This window comes from Amphiprion ocellaris, chromosome 5 (genome assembly GCF_022539595.1).
Source record: "Amphiprion ocellaris isolate individual 3 ecotype Okinawa chromosome 5, ASM2253959v1, whole genome shotgun sequence".
Classification (NCBI taxonomy): Eukaryota; Metazoa; Chordata; class Actinopteri; family Pomacentridae; genus Amphiprion; species Amphiprion ocellaris.
In genome coordinates, this window is record NC_072770.1 from 6,105,133 (window position 1) to 6,129,192 (window position 24,060).

A 24,060-nucleotide genomic window follows, 5' to 3' on the forward strand; every position below is an offset into this window, starting at 1 on the left:
TGCTTTTTTGATTTTCTTTTTTATAAACTGACATTTCATACCATAAACAAATAATTACTAAAGAAAAATGAATGCTATTTGCACTTAATGAATTTATGTAGTTATGCCTGTCAATGCATTGTCAATGGTGCCTTGAAAATGTTTTACTATCCCAAACTGAATGCAAGATATTAAAATGACAGCTGCACATTTGCTCACTTTTTCTATTAAGAGAAATACATTTTTGATTACAAAAATGTATTTTGTGTAATCAACTGAGCTGCAGATTCTATGCACTTGTAAATAATGAGAAACCAACATTTTGTAGGGTGTGGAATGAAAACAGAAAAGCCCATGATTTATTCTCAAACTGGTGTGAACAAAGTGATAAATGTATGGTAACTTAATATGGAAAGGACTCATTAGAGAATTGTTCTACCAGACAAGGAAACAATACTACATGTAGTCTTATAATAACCAAAATCCCTGGGCAGAACTTCAACTAGTTTGTACTATGTTCTGCTGAAAAAAATAAGCTTTGGGCTTTAAAAAAAAAAGTAGCTTTCATTATATTTAACTGTTCACATTACCAGCAAAACAAACATAACTTGACGCCATGCTCAGGGTAGTAATACACTCTGAGACGCCAAGATATAGAAAACAATGGGTCATAATCATATTTCCTTAAAGCAGGACACATCAGGATGTACACTACCATTACTAACACACAATAAGTCTAAACTCACTTACAGTAATCTGCAAGCACATTTAAAATTCAAGGAAAAAGTCACATTTGAACAAATAGATATGCGTAACATCTGTACAAGGCCAGTAAGAAAGCCAAGGTTTTGGCATCAGGTTGAGTGATAAAATTCACTCCACAGATTCAGTTTGTTAGGTTCACATATAAAAACACTAAAACTCCTCTGATGCCTCATAGGCACATATAAAAACAGTCTTTAAAAAGTATATTCAAAAACATAAAAGCAGCATGCACAAAGTATGACATCTTTAACAAATAAGTACCCTAAGTAAGTGCCAACATTGCAAATAGGTGCATTATTTTACAGTTAGTGAAGTCTCCCCACAATACCACGTGCATTAAAAGAAAAAGATGAAAAATGTGCAAAAGAAATAAAGAGTGTCCCGTATTTTGCATCCTCTAAGTTTGGCAGTCCATATGTTCCAGGGTCTAGGGTTTACACCCATGCCTTTCTGTGGGTACTTTTAGTTTTGATTTTGTTTGGGCTCCTGTGTAGCTTTACAGGCTGCTGCTTGCTGGTATCTTCCTCCCACTCGTAGCAGTGGTTCACCCGAGCACAGCTCAGCGGACACGGCAGGTTGTCCTGGGTCTCCGTGTAGTGTTCAATCAGCTCTGCTAGAGAGCTGAACTCCGTCTTGCATTTCTATATATAGATACACACAGAAAAAAGTGCCGTAAAATCACAAATTACACAGAATTACCAGTTTAGCATTACATTCTAATTGACAGTTTAATTATTGTGGTTTCAGTGCAAATGGCCAACAAGGAACCTACACTGTAAAACAAAATCTGTACAAAAACAGGCAAAATTTGGCAGCAAGAGTGACAGAAAAAAACCCACAAAGAAAATAGTGGAATCTTACTGGAATATTCAACTAAACAGTGAGAATATTGGAAAATATCTGTAAAATATTGATATTTTAGCTGAATAAAGCTTTAGCTTTCAGTGAAATTGTGTGATTTTACTTATACGGGTTTTTGATGAGTACATTTATCAGTTTTTTGCATCAACATGTAAATTAATTCTTTTTTCTGTGATTTTATGGTATACTATTGTTTTTCAGCACAATAGATAAATTAGTATTATTTACCATTTTTCTGTCCTCAACGTATACAATTTTCCTTTCACATAATAAATATATGTAGTCATATTATATATTTTTTTTTGCTGTTCCAAGTATATTTAAAAAAATAGTATAATTAATGGTCAAATGTTGCAAGCAAACTAAATGTACTGATTTTGTTATGTGAACATTATTTACAGATTAAGCTTGTTGATTATATGGTTAAACTCTACATTAATACTTTCTGTGATTTTACTAGATATTATCAATAATTTAACTAAACAGAAAAAAGCTGTGAAATAACAGTAACTTGGCAAAAAAAAAAAAACCTAAACAGTTCAAATGTAAAGACAAGTTTAAAATGTGTAAATTCTTCTATTTAAAGTTGCTTTGCAGCGCTGAAAAAATGCACATTGGTTCTTTGATATTTGGAGCTTAGTGAATTTTCTCTGAAGAATTGGCCTAACAAAGTATAAACTACATCAGTATATATTCATATATACAAACGTTGTATCTGTATAAGAGAATATATCTGGAAATTTGGATTTTAAAAAGTTCATGCAGCTGTAAAAGAAAAAAATAATAAGTAAATGTTATTAGTTTATTTAAGTAAAAATTAATGTTATTTATAAAGCAACTAGTCTACAAGAGCAATAAGTCTTGAGTGTTTATGGGGAAAAAAAACAATTACTCTGAAGCTCAGTTGTCTTCTCTTAATTTTTTCCCCACTATGAATCTAAACAAATATGTCTGCAGACAAATAATAATAATTATGTATAAGAGCCATCCTCCAATGAAAACAATTACCTCCAGCAAGAATTTCCCTTTACGAGTGTTTTCTATGAGGTGGGTGATGAGGCCAGAGGGGAAGCGAATGATCAGAGAACCACATTTGGGTTTTTTGGGATGTGGGCAAAGAAGGTATGATCCCAAAACATCGTCTGCAAGCAGGGAATAGCTGCTGTCACTGTAACACCAGAGAAAAAAAACACGTATGTATTATCAAAAAAAAACCTCCAACAAATCTACAGGCCGCAAGACATGTCAGCTGCACGACATACTGACGTTGCGATACCAGCCCAACACCACACAGCTTGAGCCAGAGCTTCTTCTGTTTCGGCCAAGCTGGGAGCCCGGGATCTCCTCCCTGGAATCTTGTCTTGGTTCTTTCCTGTTGCACATGTAAGAAGCGAAATCATTGTGAATTTGGATTTGTTTACATTCCAAAAGGTCAAGAAGTGGAGATATTCTCGGAGCCGTGTTTGTGTGGGGAAAAAATCCAAAGCAATCTAAGCTCAGTGAAAGAAATGTCCACTAAAAACAAAGCTAGTGTTTGAGTGGTTTAGGCTCACAGGCACATCAGTGACAGAAACTAAACCGTGAGGAGCTTCACCAGAATGCACCACCTCGTGATGTAGTGTGAATTAGAAAAACACCCTCTGACATCACAACAGTGAGTGAGTGCCCTTCACCTAACACTGAGGGGTTTGCTTTACCTAATCAGTTGTTTGACTCTCGATAGCGCTCTGTGAACACTCGGCCCACCTTGTGATGAGCTCAGTCGCTCCTGAACATTGCGCTGTTTGAGCGGCGTGAAGGTGAAGGAGCGGTAGGCACCAGAACGCAGCGCTTTGGTACGAATGGCTTTCTTGCGCACCAGGGACGGGGAGGAGGTGGGGAAGACTTCGTCTTGACTGCTGTGCTGTTCCTCGAAAGACTTCTGCTTTTTCTACAGATGGGGTGGAAAGAAACGTCATCTCAATGCAAATGGTTAACCTACTGAACCCCAAAACGTGCCAGGAGGTTTCCAAGGCATGTCGTCTTTCAAAAAAAAAAAAAAAAAATCATCCAAACAACACTATTTATCAGAGCCAGATATTGCTAAAACTCAAAAAATAGTCAGATTTTAAACTTTCTGACAGTCCTTAAACTACTCATCTGTGACGTTCTACAACTAAACCCAAGCTTAAAATTGTGACATTTCTTTATTACTCCACCAAGGAACGCGGTGGAGTGATGTGATGATCAGTGTACATTTGTCCATCTGTCTGTCTGTTAGCAACATTACTCAATACAGGGAAGGTCAGAAATGACACAAAGACCAAGTGATTAGATTTTGGCAATGATGCAGCTTATAGTCTGGATCCATGGATTTATTAAGGTTTTCTGTATCATTGTAAGATAGCAGCACAGCATCACTGTAACTATGACAAGTGAACACTACATCAGCTGCCCGCTGACGATCACATGATTGCGATCTTACTACAAATCCACTGCTGCAGACTTATTGGAACTTATCCGTCTGAAATGATACAAGGAACAATTGATTAAACTGTGGGGGTGTTTCTGAGTCCCATCAATTCCTGCCGCCTACTACATATTTAGGTCATGTGATTCGGTACATAACATACACATGCATAACACACACCTGTGCTCAGTGCAAGGTTATTTTGCTTGTGGGTACATCTATATTAAATGGCCACATTCTATGTTGCCATGATTTCTGCCACAAATTTTTTCAAGATTTCAGTCGTAAACGATATAGCGACTGAGCAGCCTTGGTGGAGTACTGCACTCTTGGAGTGCTTTTCTTGTTAGCTTATGTGCGAGCAAGCATAGTTTAAAGTTAACTATCCTTGCCCACACAATTTTACTATCAAGATTTGTAGTTAAAAAACCCAACTTCATCATGTCCGGTGTTAATTTGATTGATGTACGTTTAATTGGACCCTTCCATGCAAACATTTAAACTTCTCAATGGGCTAAAGAGGTTAAAGTATTTCTTTGGTGGAGTGATCCAAACCTTAGTGCCTGGCAGCAACCCCCTAAAAGGGGCTCTCCTGAATGACACCAAGGCACTGACGCTAAGAGGGAAGCCGTGGTTGAGTAGTGAAGGGTTGCGGCGAGGCGCTGAGCCAACAGAGTCTTCCTGAGCCTCTTCTGGGTGCTTCTCCAAGTAAGACAGCTGGAAACAGCGGCACAGCAGCAAGTTCAGGAATTGGGCCTGCAAAGGAGAGGGTGACCACAGAAAACTGAACAGTTACATCTTACTAACTTTGGTATCTAAAATTTTATGCTTCTACTGTGTGATACAGTAGAAGCTTAAAATTTGATTAACCAAATTTTCAGATCTCAAGCAGATCTTTAATGACTGTAATTATTCCACCAAGGAATGCGGCGGAATTATGTGACAATCTGTGTTGGTTGGTTTGTCTGTCTGTCTGTTTGTCTGTTAGAAACATTACTCAAAAATGGACTAATGGATGTAAATGAAATTTTCAGGGAAGTTCAGAAATGACACAAGGGCCAAGTGATTAGATTTTGACAGTGATGTGGCTGATAGTCTGGATCAATGGATTTGTTAAAGATTTCTGTATCATTGCGAGACGGTGGAACGGAGTCACTGTAACTATGACAACAAGTAAACACTACGTCAGCTGCCTGCTGATGATCACATGATTGTGATCCTACTAAAAATCATCCGCTGCAGACTTATCCATTGGAAATGATGGGGGTGTTTCCGAGTCCCATCAATTTTCGCTGCCTGCTACATATTTAGGTCACGTGATTTGGTATCCGTACATAACGTACACATGCGTAACATACGCCTGTGCTCAGCCCAAGGTCATTTTGTTTGTGGTGTACATCTATGTTAAATGGCCACATTCTATGTTGCCGTGATTTCTGGTCATCAATAACTAAGAAACAAATGCTGCATTTCTTTAAAAAAAATTTTTAAAAATGCTGCATTTCTGACAATGCCACGTGGGGAAATGAGCAGCCTTGGTGGAGTACTGCACTCTCTGAGTGCTTTTCTAGTTGATACTGTCTAGAGAGGATGTAGTATCATCTCATAGCACTATTTTTCCTGCTTTTTTAAACAAATCTCATCACAAACTAATGGTTCGACAGTTATCAGGGTTATTGGCAGAAGTGTTTTTATTTGCCTCAAACAGGAGAAGGTAAAATGGCTCTTGGTTGGGTTCAGATCAGAGTTTAGTTAAATACTTCGGGAGTACCTAGAAAGGACATAATTACTGTCTGATTGCTTAACATATTTCCTTGTCACTGTCGAAGCCAAAACTGCGAGCTGTATGAGGGTGCCAGAGGTCGAGTGAGTGATTCTAATCCTCTACAGTTTTTGTCAGATTCAGTGACTCACTGTTCGCTGGCCGTCTGTTTTGTGTGTATCGAAAAAAAATGAGGTTTTTGTACACTGCTCTGGCTCTGTAAATGGGAAAGAAACCGGCTTGGACTGAAAAACACAACATTATTCCAGTGTGGATTCTAGATGGACAGTGATGCTAAATGTGGCACCTGGCATTCGGTTCATCCCACATCCCTCTGCTTACCAAAGTGGCCCACTAGGCGGCTCGCATTCCACGCCCAGCTCCAAGCCAGTGAGCCGGGCTTCTTACCCATTTAAAGTTTGAGATGTCTGGAATTACAGACTCCACCTTTAAAGTGTTAAATATTACGATTGGAGGCATTAAGACCCCATTGCCACCTGGTATTAACGTGCGATATGTATCCAGACCACATTTTGAAATGGCCAGGTTTGCACTGCTATTGGGCCTGAGTAGGTGTAAATGCAATCATACAGCCTGACCACACTGTTGAGAGAAGAAAATCTACCCAGTAAGTTGAAAGGTCACCAAACTCTGACAAAGCCACGGGCAGCAGCAATTAGAGCATGTTGCTTTCCTTGACCTGAAATGTGCCATGTTAGCTGACAAATCAGCCTAGCCAAATTAATTTGCATACAGAGGACAGAAAAAATATTTTTCGCAGCAGACATTTTAATGTGACAAAGCAGGACAGCTCAAGTGCAATACAGCTGCATTCCACTTATGGGAGGCTCTGCTATTGCACTGCTGGTTCACTGTGGAACTGGTCATGGCTCACTGGGAACAGAGGTGACCACAGTTAATAATTTTACCTGAGCTCTTCTACTGGGTCAAGTCACAGCTGAGCATTTACCACAAGAACGCAGATACACTATATAAGAGATCATTATCCAGATTATGTACTAAGATACAGACTACATGTTAACTTCAGGTGTAAATGAGGCATGAAGTCTCGACACAACCAAAGTCCAACCAGACAGTTGGAGTTTTCACTTGGACCCTGCTGAAAATTGTGTTTGCAGTCAGGACCCCAAGGATCTGGAACAACCTAACCGAGGCACTCAAGTCGGCTGAGTCAGTGACGTCTTTTAAGTCGCTTCTTAAAACATACTCTTAATTGGAGAGTCTTCCTTGATTTTAATATCCTTTAAACTGTCTTTTATTTCCTGCAATTTTATTTTTACTTCATACCCCTCCTGTTTGTATACATCACATTGTGTTTCTGCCTTCTAAATCCTGATGATTTTATGCCTGTATGTTTTTTGCTGCTTTGGGAAGAACTTTGTAACATGGACTTTTGTAAAGTGTTCTGTAAATAGAGATTATTATTATTATTATTCACTTTTCAGTCATCATTCTCACATTGAGTTCACCGACATCTGCCTCATTACTCCGCCAAGGAACGCAGCGAAGTTAGGTGATGATGAGCATGTTTTTCTGTTTGTCTGTCTTTCTGAGCACAACATTTCTCAAAAATGGACCGACAGATTTGGATAAAAATTTCAAGGCAGGTCAGAAATGACACAAGGACCAATTCATTACATTTTGTCAGTGATTTGTTTAAGATTTCTGTATCATTGCCAGATAGCGGCACGACACAAATCCACCGATGTGGACTTATTGGAACTTATCCGTCAGAAACGATACAAGGAACAATTGATTAAATTGTGGAGGTGTTTCCGAGTCCCATCAATTCCTGCCGCCCGCTACATATTGAGGTCACAGGATTCAGTATCCGTACATAACATACACACACACACACACACATCTGTGCTCAGCGCAAGGTCATTTGTTCTTAAAGATTTCATCTGTCAGAAATCATACAATGACTGAGCAGCCTTGGCGGAGTACTGTGCTCTCTGAGTGCTTTTCTTGTTCTCTTCTGTTATAGTTTTGTTGCAGCCATTACCGTGAATGAATTTCTTGTTGGTACATGGAGTCACGTCACATTAACTATAATGGTCTAATTTTTAAACAACATATATTGTTATATTAGTTATTGATCAACTTCTAGTTACATTAAGTTTCACTCGTCTCACAATCGACTTTTAACTGCCCTGAAAAAATTTGGTTTTCCCAAAAACTCTGCTAAAAAAAGAGTTTTGCTTAGCAGCTCTTTTTTAAAATTTTTTTATTCTCTCTACTTAATATTTATAAAAATATATTTTTTAAACTTTTCCACACATAAAATCTAAAGCCCACCTACCTAGAAAAAACTAACAAAATCAAGTTGGCTATGTATGTCAATATCGGACACGAATCAACTCATTCATCGAAATACAAAATAACTGGACTAAACAGTAGTTAGTTTACTGTGGATGCAAGTCTCATATGTCTAGAATAGGGCCCCAGATCTTGTTAAAAACTTTTAAAGTCGAGTAGTAAAGCCATTCTACAGCATATTTTGTGAAGGGTTAGGGTTATCTAATAGTTGTCTCCCACAGGAGAAAATTGTCTTCGATTAAAGGAACAACTGCATCCAGCCACATTAGAATAACATACACATACTTAAACAGATTTGAGAGCATAGTTGTCAGAACATGCACATCTTAATGCATAAACTACAACAACCTCTTAGAGCTTCCCTGATGTTCAGTCTGTCCTGTGGGGGCTGCAGATTACAAGGTTTAACTGACAGGGGAACAAATTAATGTAATAAATAAAAAGAAAATGTGATGGAGTCTTTGCAGTAGCTGCTAACTGTTCTCTCAGATCTCTCAGCCTGCTGGCCAAAAACCAGCCCACAGGATGACTTTGTAAAGTGCAAAAACTACAGAGAAGACATTTACTGCAATTTGTCAATAAAAGTAACTGCTATTTTAAATTTGTCCACTGTACTGCCACAACTTTTATTTATTTTTTATGTACTAATTTAATACATTTACAAGGCAGGGGGACAACTTAACTTCTTTCTTTATAGTTCCCACTTTAGTTTGTATGGTGTGGGTGCTCAGGATTGCTACACAGATGTGTAAATGAATGTAAATTTCAAATAATTTCTAGATCTTGACAAGTTGTCAGATCATTAGAGTAGAATTGTTCAATTCCAGATACTTATGACTAAATGTTTTGTTCTTTTTGTAGGCACACTGGGTAAAGTTGTAATGTTTGTAAATGATAAACTGAGGCACAAAAACGTTGAAATTGCACTTATTTATCTTAAAAAAATTTCACTTTTGTTCATAATGTTTTCCAAAAAAATAGTTCATTAACATTTTCAGAAGGTATTTTTTGCACTAAAACAAAGGGAAATATTTAGAGTTCTCATTATTTATAGGTTATCATGCTGTGATTTACCCAGTGCGGCCCATTTGAGATCAAAACTGGGCAGCATGTGGCCCCTGAACTAAGATGAGTTTGACACCCCCTGCTTTAGAAACTTAAACGTCACTGCTGAAGACCCCCCCTCTTTGGTATTCCATCAAAGTACGGACTGGCATCCTGACTTCATCTTTTATTGTGTTGTATCTTTTTTGTCCTTCATTTTATTGCGTTTTTACAGAGAATTGTTTTAAGTTTCAATGTCTTATCGGTTGCTATTCATAACTGTGCAGCACTTTGGTCCAACACTTGTTGTTTTAAATGGCTTTTATAAATAAATTTCATAGGATTTCAGAGTCTTCCACTGTTTCAAAAATAAGTTGTTTAACCGTGATCCTTCCAGAAAACCAAGAAAAGAAAAGCACTTCCGTGGACCTGTTTTTTCCTCATATTAGAACTTGAAAGCAACATAACGGAACAATAACTGGAGGCTTCTTACCGCTCTGGAATGCCTTGCTTTGAAGACATGGCAGTAGAGTTGGGCATCGATGCTGCCTGGGTTATGGGAGACAAAGGCAAACTGGGCATCGACGGGCCGGGCGGTGGACAGAGAGACTCTACGCAGAGCATGAGCCATGAGGAGGGTCTGCAGACAGGGAGGGACTCACATACAGCAACAAATACCCTAAAACAAGCTGTTTATGTAGAACTATTGTGTTAAGACTTACTGTTTCATCCTCATTGTACATTTTCACACCTTTAATGGAGAATTTCAGGGACACAGGCCGCCGTCTCTTGCATGTCTGATTGAAGACAAACACTTGATTAGGTCCTGGATTTACAATCCTAGCAGTGAGTGAAGAAATCTCAGATAAAGACTCACTCTGAGGGACGTCAGCTGTGTGTCCAGTTGCTTAATCTGCTCGTCCAAACAGCGGTCGTCCACAGGAAATGAGCCCACATACTTTACCAGAGAAAACACGTTTAAAAAAAACACACACTCACACAAAAAGACAGAAAGCAGACAATAAAATCTCATCTGTAGTGATACCTCTGCTGACCGGGTCACTGTGCCATCCTCTCTGGCTGGTGCTTCACCCATTCTGACTGTTTATTCCTATTAAAAAAAAAAAAAAAACACAGGCAGAAAACCCTTACATTCAAAAGACCAAAAACATTCAAAAGTCCTGATAAAACATGCACACACACACAGTACTGTGAGTCGGGTTAGTGTGTGCTGAGTTAATATCAGCTGTGAGTCTGTGTGGCGCTTTACTCGCATGCGTCCTGACTGGCGCATTTGGCCCATTTTCAGCGTCGTAAATGCGTCAAAGTCGCTGTTAACACATGAAAAAAAAATCTGGTTTCAGTTTTACTGAGCGAATCTGTCCCGAACAGACAGCGAAATCCCAAAAGGTGTGGATGAAGCAAAATGAAAGACACATGGACAGGAGAACATTAACTTGTGGACGGTTTCCGCCCTGTGGAGCCCAACAAACACCAACCTGGGTTCACTGCATGCGGCTACGACGAGGCTTTGAAATCACTGAAACCTACTGTTGAGAGTCGAAGCGTCCTGAAGCCTCCAACTTCCAGACCTCTAGACCTCCAGACCACCGGGCTCCTCCGCAGATTTAGCCGCCGCCGCTGCTCCGAGTCCAGGTGTGCCAGCGGCCCGAGGCGGGGCTCCGAGTGGGGAGAAGGAGGAGGAAGAGAAGGTACAAATGAAAACTTCACTCCTCCAATCGAAGATATGACAGCCAGCGGAAGATAACGCGGTGAATCACATCACCCTCCCCCTGCAGCTGCTTCTGTCCACACATTCCTGCTCATTGTGCAACTAAACTAACCAAGATCCCTGCACACACCCACCAGAGGGGCTGGAAAGGAAAAGCGCAAACGTGTGTCATTCCAAAATTGGAGGACAAATAATCCACGTACAAAATACTACAACATGCAGTTGTTGTGTAAATGTACTTCTCCTGAGACCAAATCTGAAAAAAATTAGGAGAAAAGAATGTTTGAAAATATTTTTAAAAATACCATATAAGTCTGGAGTTCCCCCTAACATGCCATTTTCTCTTGTCCCATCGCCCTGATGACCAAACTAAATAAAACAGTTAAAATTAATCTAAATCTCCAGTTTTTGATATTATTTTTACACGAATTGTGGGAACATTTTATAAATCAAGACAATATTTTAAATAATAATTATTTTTAATCCTCAGATGCTCCAGTAATTGGACCCTACACTCTTCCATAAATGAGTTTAAAATGACCCATATAAGAATCAATGTGTTTTAAGTTATTTTTTGTCATTTTGCTTAAGAATAATAATTGTTTTATTGTTTAATTATATTTTTGTCCACACAAGAATGATTTCATGTTTGAAATGTTTATTTTTCCACTTTATAGCAGATTTTGAACATTTTTATAATAGAAAAAGAAGAATATTACACATAACAACAATAAAAGAATGTCCCCATCCATTTTGTTGACATTTTTCCACTCTTTTCCTTCAACTGCCGCTGCTCTCCATCCCTCCAAGTTTGTGTACTTCATCACCTCCTGTATGATTATTATCAGTGACAAAGAGCTTGGGGTAGTAATACAAATATTACAATTTCTTTAAAGGTATAAAAGGGAGTTTTTTGCTAAATGGAATGATTTCAACAATATGTTTTGAAGGAATAGCTGGAAAATTAAATGATAGAAATTTTTCATTACAAAGATAATGCGAGAAAACGACCTCATTGGGTAATTTTTGACCCACTGGTGCATCTAAGGGTTAATGGAACGTGTGTCACACAACATGAACGCAACCCTGGTAGCATAACATTTTTAGCTGGTAGAAGAAGAAAACAGTGAATCACATGAAACGCTGGAATTAGCATCGTCAGTTTTCCAAAAGAATGGGTAGAGCAAAGTTAAGTCTGCTCTTCTATTTTTCATATTTTTATAACATTGTCTGCCTTGACTGAATGTCTCACTCTACCTCATGCAACCCTGTTCTGCATATTTTCAGGATAAGACAAATCCCTTTTGCTTTTTTCTTTACTTTTTTCCATCAGTAAAAAAGTCAAGAAAAAGCTAGATATTTAGCTGCAACAGCTAGCTAAATATCTAGCTTCTACTCCTTAAAAAAAGCTAACATTAGCATGAGTTTGCGACCCTGTTACTGGTGATTACAGTAAGAGTATGAGAAAAAAGTTAAAGGGTTTATTGCAATTATTCAAGTTGAGAAAGTGAAGTGCACCTTATGACATTTAAATAAATTTATTATTTAAATTATTCAAGCTAAGACATATATATGTCTTAGCTTGATATTCAAATGTACAATTTTATTCCAATTATGAGATTCAAATTCAATGTTTTATCACAGTTATTCAAGTTTTAACATTAAAATGATGATGTTTAAATTTTATGGTTGGTGGAATATCAGAGTAGAGAAAATTTAATTTCAGGACTCTATTTACATTATTTCTCAAGTTTTTGGCGATCCAATGTTCAAAATCACCCAGCCTTCTTAGCCAATTTTTAACTCAAACAAACATGCACTGAAAAAAAATCTGACAAATATGAGATGGTCAGGCATGAAAGCTTTTTAAAATTTGATGAATTGAGGTTGAATGACCCATCAATGTATCAAACCATCAACTTTAACCTTCATCATTTTGTCAGCTGGTGTTAAAGAAAGTGTTTTTTTTTTTTTAAGAATGTCCAACAATCCTTCTTCTAGTGCGTAGACACCAGAATGCGCTCTATACCACCCCACTTCTTGCAAAGCCATTTGAACATAGTCTTGTGGGAGATCTTTTAAGCTTTTTCACTTTGAATGTTAAAGTCTTTGCTCTGGACATCGGCTCACACTTTGTCGGTCAGCATTTGTGTTTGGTCTCCAGATCTTCACAGTAGGAGCAGGGAAGGTTTCCTTTCTTGAACCACCTGTTGCACGATTAAGTTCACGTACGCTTTCTTAGGAACTTCTTTTGCTGTTTCTTCCACGACAGCTTCAGCATGTGTTGCTCTGGTGAGCTACAGACTGAAGCAGTTACACAAGGTTCATGTACCTCAACAGCATGGTCAGAGCCTAATTTTGTGCCATTTATCTGCAAAGAGACCATCACTGGTCCCTGAAACCGGTACTGTCCTTCTCGTTTGCTCTGGGATGATCTCAGTCAGCATCAGATTTGAAGTTCTGTCATGATCTCTGGACATTTGGAATTTCAAAAGATTTCCTTTAGGGATATTGATCAGACAGACCTCCTTCTTGTCCGATTGTTTTCCCTCCAACACATTTGATAATCTTTTTAACAAGGTTTTTTTTATTTTATATTGGTAATGTTTCTTTAAGTTAATGGATATTCCGTCTTCTAGCACTTTCTAAGTTTCTATTTCTTATATTATCATAATCTACCTAGCAACCAATAGTATTTTTTCCTCGGTGTTCCCCTCCCTGCTCTCCACCAATCAGGAGACAGATATCAGTAGCGCTGGTTTTTGTTAGTCTGCAGGTGACTTCGGTGAGGGCACATTCTCTGTCCTCTCCCCTTCTTCTCGGCATACTTTTCTTCCCCCTTTCGTGTTGTGCGTCCATGAGAATGTAAGTCATGTCCACTTTATGTTGTTATGTCTGCTAAAGTTTCGTTTAACCAATCGGGGGCTTTATTCTGCGCATAAGCGTCGAAGTTAGGCAGCATGCTCCCTTCACGTGATGAGCGCGTGTGCGCCTCGCCTCGCGTCCATTGGGACCATTAACCCCTTATTTGCCAAATGTTATTTGGGCTTTAGTTTTTAGTGTTTTAGAGGGCGGATTGATATTGTAATGTGTTTCTTTGGCATTATTCATAAAAGGGGGCACGGTATTAAAGGGCCTATATGTTGTTTGTACTGTTTTTGCCCTTATGTAAATTATAGCCTCTTTTGTTGAATGGTACACATATTCATGAACATTTCAGTAATATAGTCAATCTTTTTCATTATTTTATACATAATTTGTTGTCACTGTGTTATTGCATTCATAATTGTCATTGCTTATTGTATTTTTTTGTCTTTGTCCTTTTATAGAAACCACAGCAATAATAAACACAACCATAATCACGACCATGGAAAGTTCTCATTTGTGAATTAAGAGTGGCATGATTGAGTGTAAACTAGCATTCTCTTTTGTTCTGCCAGACAACCTGGGGCGATTGAATGTAACTGAACCAGTCTAAATACAGTCCTTCCCAGAGGTCACAAGTTTGGGTCTCCTTCCCGACACCTCCTTTACAAAGACCCTATCATTAATTATAGCGATTAGTCTGGCTAATTTAAATATAAGGTTAATACCCTACAGTGAAATTCATTATGGAGATTATTGTGTCTAATTTAGACCTGAAGTTATAACCCTACAAAAATCTTTTTATTTTTAAGTGTAGTATTTTTTGTTTTATGTCTTCATATATTTTATTTAGTTTTGTTTTTTATTTGTTCAATGCAATACCAATAGAGCTAAAGACCAGTGATAAAGTTAACCTTTAAAACCCCCATGTTTGATCCCAGTGCTGACAGTGATTCCACAGAGTCCACAGATACGATGGAGCATAGATCGTTATAAAAAGCAGTCTAGTCTAGTTGTGAGAGCATCTATTGTTTTTGAAAGTAGAGAGAAATCAGGTGTAGGCGTAGACGTGTCTGCAAATCCCTCAAAACTCAAGACAGTTTTTCTTGATCAGTAGCACAAATTCACAACTTCCACCTCACCTCTGTGAGAAAATTCATGATTTGTGGTGATTCCTCTGAAATAACCTTTGTCTAAAATGCTTATGGCAGATTGAACTGAAGCGTGGGATCGATCCCGGTGTGCCGTCTAGGTCACTAGATTACTAAACTGATTATGTACATGGGAATGAGGAAGGGATTTGAAATACACCTTTAGAGAGGTTGGTTTGTTTTTTGTTGAACCATAGCGATTAGCTTTCTCAATCTTTAACTAGGTACTCATAGCCAAACCTTAATCAGAGAGGTGTTGGATCAAAAAATGCTCATTTGAATAATTTTTCAATAATTAGGCCAGGTCTGATATCACTGACGAATAGGAATTGTTGGTCGATAGGATTACATTCTTTAATAATCTTGTCTTTTATCTTCTGGACGTTTGGTACATTCTTACAGAAAGCAGATTTTTGTCCTCACAATGGCAAATACACAGCAAATGATAACAAGAAAAGCAGTCAGAGCGCAGTACTCCACCAAGGCTGTTCATTCAACCATATGGCATTGTTAGAAATGTAGCTTTTTTTTTTTGGTTTAGAAATGCAGCATTTGTTTATTAGTTATCAGACCATAGCCACATATTAAAGTCCATCATAACCGGGATTATTTAGAATCCAGGATGAAGCAGGAAGAGCAGAGAGTAATAGGAGGGAAGAAGAAGCTATCAGTAGGTTAAAATAATCAGATTTTTGTTGCTCTGGAACGGATTTCAGCTCAGTCCACAGAGGTCAGAAGCTGCTGCACCTGTTAAACCTCTGGACTTCAGTGAAGGCAACACATTCAGGAGTTGACATGTACTTGTGGGTGCTGTCTCTCTGATTTGGATGTGTTTTACTTCATATCTTCTATTTGTGATTTGAGCTGTTATATTGTTTTCACTTTCTTATGTCATTATCTGATGTGTTTTTTGTAAATAAAACAAGCACTGGAAAGAACAACTAACCCAAAACTGTTAACACGAAAATAAGCAGCATTTGTGTATTCAGTGAAAATAGTAACCTGTGTATTTATCCCAAGTTATTAAACAACCTTTCAAACATGCAAATGCTGGACAGTTTGTCTGAGTCACAGGTGTTTATGAGAAACCAGTGGTTTGAAAACACATTTTTAGACTAACATGATTTTCTAACCATAGAATAAGGCTACAGGAAGAGTCCATAATGTCAAATGTTCGAACAAACAGATACAGTTCTCTTGTTTTGGCTTTTTATTTAAGACTCTCTCTTATTGCAGTTTGATCAGATCAAACATTTGGCAGCAGTGTGGAGGAAAAAAAACTTCCTGTTGCCAGGAAGTTGAAAAAAAAACCTCCGTTTGGAATGAGGGTACAGAGGAGGGAGAGAACATGAACTCTTTGCAGGTGGGTGAGGCCAATAACAGCACATCTAAACTTGTAGCTCCAGATCCAGAGACACCTGCAGAGAGGACCAGACACAAAGTTAGTGACATACAATGGTGGCATCTAACTGTAAGGAGAGGAGATGAGGAGAGGGGAGGGGCTCAGTGCATCATGGGAAGTCCCCAGCAGCCTGGGTTGCTGTATTTACATTTGGAGAAAAAACAATGAATGGAGTCTCACATTGAAATGTAATGTTGAAGCTGTCGTTCAGAGCATCTATGTCTATAGTAAAGATATCCACTGAAATGACTTTAACTGTAGGCACATTTCATTTGAGGAGTTTACCTTTGGAGTAATCTGGAGCTCTTCTTCTTGGGTCTGTTTCTTCTTCTTGGGTCTTCTTCTTCTTCTTGGGTCTTCTTCTTCTTCTTGGGTCTGTTTCTTCTTGGGTCTTCTTCTTCTTGGGTCTGTTTCTTCTTCTTCTTGGGTCTGTTTCTTCTTGGGTCTTCTTCTTCTTCTTGGGTCTGTTTCTTCTTGGGTCTTCTTCTTCTTGGGTCTGTTTCTTCTTCTTCTTGGGTCTGTTTCTTCTTGGGTCTTCTTCTTCTTGGGTCTTCTTCTTCTTGGGTCTTCTTCTTGGGTCTGTTTCTTCTTCTTCTTGGGTCTGTTTCTTCTTCTTGGGTCTTCTTCTTCTTGGTCTGTTTCTTCTTGGGTCTTCTTCTTCTTGGGTCTGTTTCTTCTTCTTCTTGGGTCTGTTTCTTCTTGGGTCTAGCTCTTCTTCTTGGGTCTGTTTCTTCTTCTTGGGTCTTCTTCTTGGGTCTTCTTCTTCTTGGGTCTGTTTCTTCTTCTTGGGTCTGTTTCTTCTTGGGTCTTCTTCTTCTTGGGTCTGTTTCTTCTTCTTGGGTCTGTTTCTTCTTCTTCTTGGGTCTGTTTCTTCTTGGGTCTTCTTCTTCTTGGGTCTTCTTCTTGGGTCTGTTTCTTCTTCTTCTTGGGTCTGTTTCTTTTTCTCTCTTTGATGCTGTTATTCATCTTCCTCCTGTTCTCTGACATGTTTCTTCTGTCGTTGATCGTCTGGAGGCTCCTCGAAGTGTTTCTTTATCTTCTTAGATTCTGAAGTCACAGCGTTGGGAGAAAAGAATCACAGACACGTGTGTGAGATTCACATTCAGTAGGAGTATATAAGAATACACTGTCACTAGGTTTATTGTATTTATATTGGTACCAACCTGCTGGTCATCTGTTTCTTTCCATCCATGTTCTCTCTGTGGCTGTGTGGCTTTTTCTTTGTACTCTCACTTCCTCCTGCAATCCAAACACATACATGGAAGGTTAACTGGTGATTCTAAACTAAACCTGACGGCTTAGTGTGAATGGTTGTCAGTCTCTTTGTGATCGCTCTGAGGCTGACTGGTGACCTGAAACCCCTGCAACTCTATATAGGATAAAAGATGTAGCTAATGGATGGATGATGTCCTTTGTTATAGGCCACAACATACACAAAATAATGAAACACAAAAGAATTAGATTTCTTTGTTGTCTCACCTTTTGTGTCACTATATTAAGCATCCCCTCTTCCATTGTCTCAGTTCACATACTGTGGCTGCTCTTGATCTAGTTTCTTGTCCTGATCTGATCATTCATTTTACTGGGTGTCTTGGAGAGAGAGCTCTAAAGAGAGCAAAAACACAGCAAGATGGTTCATTAAATCACAGATAAATAATTGCATTTGAGCCATAGAACTGAAATTAACAGGCCTTCCACCAATGATTGTTTTCATTGTCAGTCTGTTGAACATCTCCTCAATCAGTTGATTAGTTGTTTGGTCTGTAGTTTGTCAGAAAATGCTGAAAAATGTTATCAGTGGTTCCTAAAGACCACAACAATGTCCTTAAATGTTTTGTGTTGTCAACATAACACAACATATTCAGTTCATTGTCACAGAGGAGGACAGAAACCAGAAATATTTCAAATTTAAGAAGCTGGAATTAGAGAAATTTGTCTTTTTCTCCCCTGTAATTACTCTAGTAATAAGTTTACTGTCATGGAGGAGTGAAGAAACCAGCAATTCAAATTTAAGAAGCTAAAATCAGAGAAATTTGACTTTTTTCCTTTAATTACCAATTGGTTTACAGTCATGGAGGAGTAAAGAAACCAGCAAATATTCAAATTTAAGAAGCTGGAATCAGATAATTTTGACTTTATTTTGTCTTTAAAAGTTATTCCAACAATACAATCGATGTGTTTGATTAAGTGATTAATCATTGCATCTCTGTTCCTCTGGACTCACCTTGTTTTAGTTGAGTGGTCTCACATCTCATGCACTGCTCCTGGATCTAGTTCCCATCATCCTTTTCTTCTTAATGACTTTTTTCTCCTTGATGTTCCATCCTTGTTGAAATCGTTGGGGGCCAGGAAACAGCTATTAAAAAAAAACACGTAGATTGATTTTTCCATCGACTCTGACAGAACTACATTCTCTCAGTCAGTGATGTACAGTATACTAAATCCCTGTGTAAACATGCAGTATGTGTAGGGCGATTCTTTGTAAAGTACCAGTGCATTCTGCTCCTTAGAAAGTTGTCCTGTCGTCTGGTTGCAGTCTCTGGGGTCGTCTCTGGTGGGCTCGGTTGGTCATCTTCATGGGTCTGCTGGGGCTGGAAAAAACAACAGGAGAACATGTCAGAATATTGCTCACCTCCTATTGGATATTTAAAAACTTTGTTTATTATGAATATATAATCAAAACCTAAAACTTACCTTGTCACGGGCCACTGCTGTGCAGTGGCCCGTGAAAGCTTCCTCCCCCCTCCCAGTGTGATTCCACTGAACTCTGGTCCTTGTCGCTGTGGACTCCACTGTGGGTCCAGGATGGGACGCAGACACACATATTACTACTTCATGACATGCTGTCTGCATCCTTCTCACCTTTACCCAGAGCGGAGTTTCACTGTGAGGATGCTATTCCCCCCAGATCCACCCACACCTCTGAAAGGCACCCTGACCTGAGTCCCACTGACAAGGACAGAGTTCAGTTGGAATCACACTCCATTCATCCATCCATCCATCCATCCATCCATCCATCCATCCATCCATCCATCCTCACTCCGCTTGATCCTCTGTAGGGTCACGCGGGGCTGGAGCCTCTCCCAGCCGACTCAGGGCGAAGGCAGAGACACCCTGGACAGCTCGCCAGTCCATTGCAGGGCCACAAACAATAGATATTCAATTTAATTTCATTCAAATAAAGTTGGAATAGATCAACCAGACACCATCACAACAGATTCATTCAAATAAAATCTGGTCAGATCGCATCCAACATAAATCACATTTTGCAAACGAACTATATACAATAAAACCAGAAAAAATGATTCAAATAAAGTCAGAATAGATCAGACATCATCACAACAGATTCATTCAAATAAAGTCTGATGAAATCACAATCCAACATAAATCACACTATACAAAGAGAAAATATATTCAAATAAAGTTGGAATAGATCGATCAGACATCATCACAACAGATTCATTCAAATAAAGTCTGACCAGATCACATCCAACATAAATCACATTCAGTTAAACTTAAAAAAAAAAAAAAGAAACTGCACTTAAACTATAATAAATAAGAGTTTAAGTGCGAGACCTCTTACTTGGAGGTTGGCCTGCTGGAGGCTCAGCACCTCTCTTACCTATCTGGCAGCTGTGCTGAGAGGAGGGTGGAGAAAGGGAGAGACGAGAGAAGAGGGGAGGGAGGAGAGAAACCATGGAGGAGGAGGAGGAGGAGGAGGAGGAGGAGGAGGAGGAGGAGGAGGAGGAGGAGGAGGGAGAGACAGGGTGAGGATGGTGGGTAAACGTGGTGGGTGTGTGTTTGTGTGTGTGTGTGTGTGAGTGTGTGTGTGTGTGTAACCAGTTGGAGGATCGGTGGTTCGGGGCTCCAATGGAGGTCCCAAGTCCTCTGAAAACAGAAACAAAGCAATATTTCAAAGTGCTGCTGTCTGACCTCAGAGACTTTCTGCTCCTCACATCGTTCACTTGGTTCCATCAAACTAAACTGGATCCAGGTGAACACAGTGGTGAAGCTGCTCAGACGCTGCTGCTGCTGTCGTGTCAAAGATGGACACTGATTGTTTTCCTCAATGTTTAGAGCACTGCTTCACAACACTGATAGAACATAAGATCTAAATGAGCAGCCTCAGAGGAGAACATGTTGCTGCACATTACAGGACACCTTCAGTCCCTGGAGCTACAATACAATATAATAACTTTATTTATCCCCAAAGGGAAATTCAAGTGTCTGGGGTCTCATCAGTTTACTTTAGAATTAAATACTCTAATTGCTGATGGTAAGATTTTCTAAATCTTTCTGTCTGCAGCACAGGAATAGGAGCCGTTTACCACCGAGGTTTCGTTGCTCATTGAGGCAGATATGAAGTAGATGATCCATGTTTGTCAGAATGGCCTCCACCTTGCTCAGTGCACGTCTCTCCTCATCTTCCAATGAGTTCAATTTGATTCCGACCACAGAGCCAGCTTTTTAACCCTGGTGTTGTCCTGCCCGTCAAAATTGGCCCATTTTAGTTTGAAAATGTGGAAAAAATATATATTTTCACAGTGAAACTTCTAATGTCCACATTTTCAACATTTTTGGGAAATCTTTGAACAACAAGAATTTTCTTGCCAAATTTGGGGGATTTTTAAAAAAAATAAAACTTTTAAGGAATTATTGAAATTTTCTTCCTGAAGGTTTTGCAAATTTTCAGAAATTTGGGGAATTTTTTTGCTGAATTTTTGGATTTTTTTTCAGACAAGGAAACAGTATTTTTTGGTGCCTGTAAATGAGGACAACAGGAGGGTTAAACCAAGGCAGGCAGCAAAGTTCCATTTTACACTGAGAGGACACTTTCTGGCTTTCAGGCTGTTTCTCACATTTCTGTACAAAGCCCGTTCCAAAATGAAAACTGCACAATTTCAATCCTCACTTTGTGTGTCTTTAGTCAGCAGAGACTAGAAACACACTCAGAGCTCTGAAGCATCACAAACCAATGTTCTGCCTGTTTTACTTCATCCTCATATTGTGTCTAGGTCACCGCTTTAAACACAGAATTACAATTTAGAAATGATTACCATCTGTCAGCACTTAATATAAGTATGTTTTTTCAAAATAAGGAAATATCTATAAAATGCTAATAGAAATAAATACAGTGAAAATAGTGTGATTTTGAGGTCAAATGTCATCAAAGAACAAATTACCATTCATACAAATACAGATCTTTGATGCGGACATTATTTACCAGTTCTGTAAAGTTTTTATCATTTACCATCATTGTGCCAGTTTATGCAATTACATTTAGAAATGCTGACTTTGTATGATATAATAACAGTACAGAAAAAAGCAACTGTTCAAACCCCTAATTTCTCACAGTGATTCCACCTCAACCAGTAAATACTAAATACACAGAACAGATTCAGATCCAGTCACATGCAGCAGTGATGCATCCACACAGTAACATGTTAATAAAATCATTTCACTGGTGTCTCCACCATCAAACCACATCGTATTAAAATGAACTTTAAATGTGACCGTTTGAAAAGAGGGTGTGAGCACCTTCACTGATTTCTTCACCTTTCATGATACTACGTGTACTGTGTTTACAAGATGCTGCCACAGTCTCCACCACCGCTAGAAAACACTCATCCAGCCAACCAGCTGCAGCGCACAACACCGTATGCGTAATTACGCACTCTGAACCTCTGGTACCTTTACCAAGTCATGCGGAACCAACAACGAAACTTCTCCAAAATAGGCACACAAACGTGCGAGCTTCTCTCCAGGTTAGAAACTGGAAATCATCCAGTCACTCTCACAGTTCGATAAGAAAACAGAGGAACAGCTTGACTCGGAGTGAAAACACATTTCAGAGTGATCAACTAACAGCATGTGGAGTTTAAGGCTCCTAAATGATGACAAACGACAGATTCAACACAACAGCTGTTTGTCCGCTGACAGTCACACACTGACTTCAGGTCAGTTCACAACAACAAAAATCTAACAGAGTTTTTGAAGCAACATCTGAGCATCAGTTCACAAACAGGATCAGCTCTGAACTGAAAAGGACCCGATGCTCCGACATCTTCCATCAGATCAGCTCAGCTGTTTTGTTTACACCTGCACGTTCTGACGTCATGACGTTCCCCCGAACGCTTCTCCAAAGACTTCCATCATCTCCGTAGTTACCAAAAATATGCATCTGTTATTTTATGAAAAATGGCCCAGTCGCCATCTTTGTCTAAAACTTTTAACCTTAAAACATAGAAATTATTTAACATGTTTTAAACCTTAAAATACGTTAAAAATGATGGAACAACACAAGTAATCCTTTATAAAATACAGATGTTTGATGTGGACAGCATTCAGAGCTTTTGCCTGTTTTCTAACAGTTCCCTTGTAAATGAATCATATTACTGGTCTCAGCACAAACAAACCAAAGAACCACATCACATGAAATAAATTTTACATCAGAAAGTTAGAAAAGAGCTTCTGAAGACCTTCAGAGGGTCAGAACAGATCAGATTCTCAACATTTTATGAAAAATAGTACAGTCGCCATTTTCCCCAAACTTTCAAAGTCAAATGTGGACAAAATGTACACTACTGTTCAAAAGTTTGGGCTCCATTAAATCACTTTAGCGCTTTGTTCACATATTTCAGGGTTTGTTTTTTGTACAGTAAAACTCACAAATAACAATTTAACACCAAGAAACCATCAGCATCACCCAAACTGTGTTTTACAAACAGGCCCTCCAAATTCTGTTACTTAACAGACTTTAAATTCAACAAATTATTCTCATTTTTGGACTGAAACGGCTTTCAAAGTGTCCACAGAGATCAGGATGAGTGAGACGCAGGAAAAGCATGAAATGAATTTTCTTACCTGAATGCAAACTGCAGGTGCTTCTCTTAAAACTGGTGCTTTCTCCGGCTGGTTCTGGTTCTTCTTCTTCTTTCTTCTGAGGTTGGTCTTCAGGAAGGTTGTTCTCAAAATGCTTTGCCGATCAGGTCAATTTGCAAAAGGTCCAGACAAAGTCCAAGTGCAAAAAGAGGCCGATCGAAGGTCTGTGGGCCTTTTATATGCGTTCGGAGCGTTTCCATGGTTTTAAATAATGCACGCATGCGCCTGGGCCTGAGGAATTTTGATATGAAGTTCAATAAATGTTCTATTATGTCAACTTATTTGTTTCTAAACTTGACTTTCTCCATGTATACGCAGGAGTTTACCCACAGTTCACCTGCAATCACACATCTAAAACAGTCTAATCACCCTTTGTGCGTAAGGACGATTTGTCTTCATAAAATTGTGCTGACACTCTGATGGAGCTCAGGATTCATCCAGTGAAACTTTAATACAAATAATTCCACCCTATAAAACTTCAATCTGTGCGTAACAGCTGACATGGTGTGTGCAAGTCCACAGAATGTTATTTATCGTCTGATCTCGGTCAAGTGACCGGGCTGCTGTGCCACGTGCGTAAATGCGCTTAAAGACGCACTGATGGTTTCTGCTGCTGTGATGCTGCAGGTTTTTATTAAAATCAGAGAAAACAATGTGGCACACAGCAGCTGTGGGCAGCAAACAGGACCTCTGAAGGTGTTTTAATGTTTCTGCTGAATCCACAGTGACTTTCAGTGAAACCTTAACTACGTTTTTATTTCTAGCATTAATCCAACTGGTTCCACATCTGTCTGAGTCACACTATGAACTGGATTTTGACAGACATCT

At 38.9% G+C, this 24,060-nt stretch overlaps 1 protein-coding gene and 1 long non-coding RNA gene across 6 annotated transcripts; both read right to left on the reverse strand.

Annotated features, from left to right (window-relative positions):
* Positions 1–299: 299 nt before the first annotated feature.
* On the reverse strand, positions 300–11,027 carry sh2d5 (SH2 domain containing 5). Of its 4 annotated transcripts, XM_023264940.3 has the most exons (11): positions 10,700–11,023; positions 10,471–10,531; positions 10,246–10,311; positions 10,078–10,158; positions 9,923–9,997; positions 9,694–9,840; positions 4,610–4,810; positions 3,352–3,535; positions 2,872–2,977; positions 2,614–2,773; positions 300–1,385 (listed from the first exon to the last, which is right to left on the reverse strand). In XM_023264940.3, exons 3-11 carry the CDS (start codon positions 10,294–10,296, stop codon positions 1,179–1,181), a joined length of 1,212 nt encoding a protein of 403 aa, XP_023120708.1. In that variant the 5' UTR covers positions 10,297–10,311; positions 10,471–10,531; positions 10,700–11,023; the 3' UTR covers positions 300–1,178. The 4 variants fall into 4 exon arrangements, with proteins under 4 accessions (XP_023120708.1, XP_023120706.1, XP_023120707.1 ...); XM_023264938.3 differs by lacking the exon at positions 10,471–10,531 and having other exon boundaries at positions 10,752–11,023; XM_023264939.3 differs by lacking the exon at positions 10,471–10,531.
* Positions 11,028–17,140: 6,113 nt separating this feature from the next.
* Positions 17,141–22,436, reverse strand: LOC118469742 (uncharacterized). Of its 2 annotated transcripts, XR_008601663.1 has the most exons (6): positions 19,391–22,436; positions 18,841–18,941; positions 18,575–18,706; positions 17,830–17,955; positions 17,514–17,589; positions 17,141–17,397 (listed from the first exon to the last, which is right to left on the reverse strand). It is a non-coding gene; the product is annotated as an uncharacterized LOC118469742 (long non-coding RNA). The 2 variants fall into 2 exon arrangements; XR_008601662.1 differs by having other exon boundaries at positions 18,841–22,434.
* Positions 22,437–24,060: the final 1,624 nt, after the last annotated feature.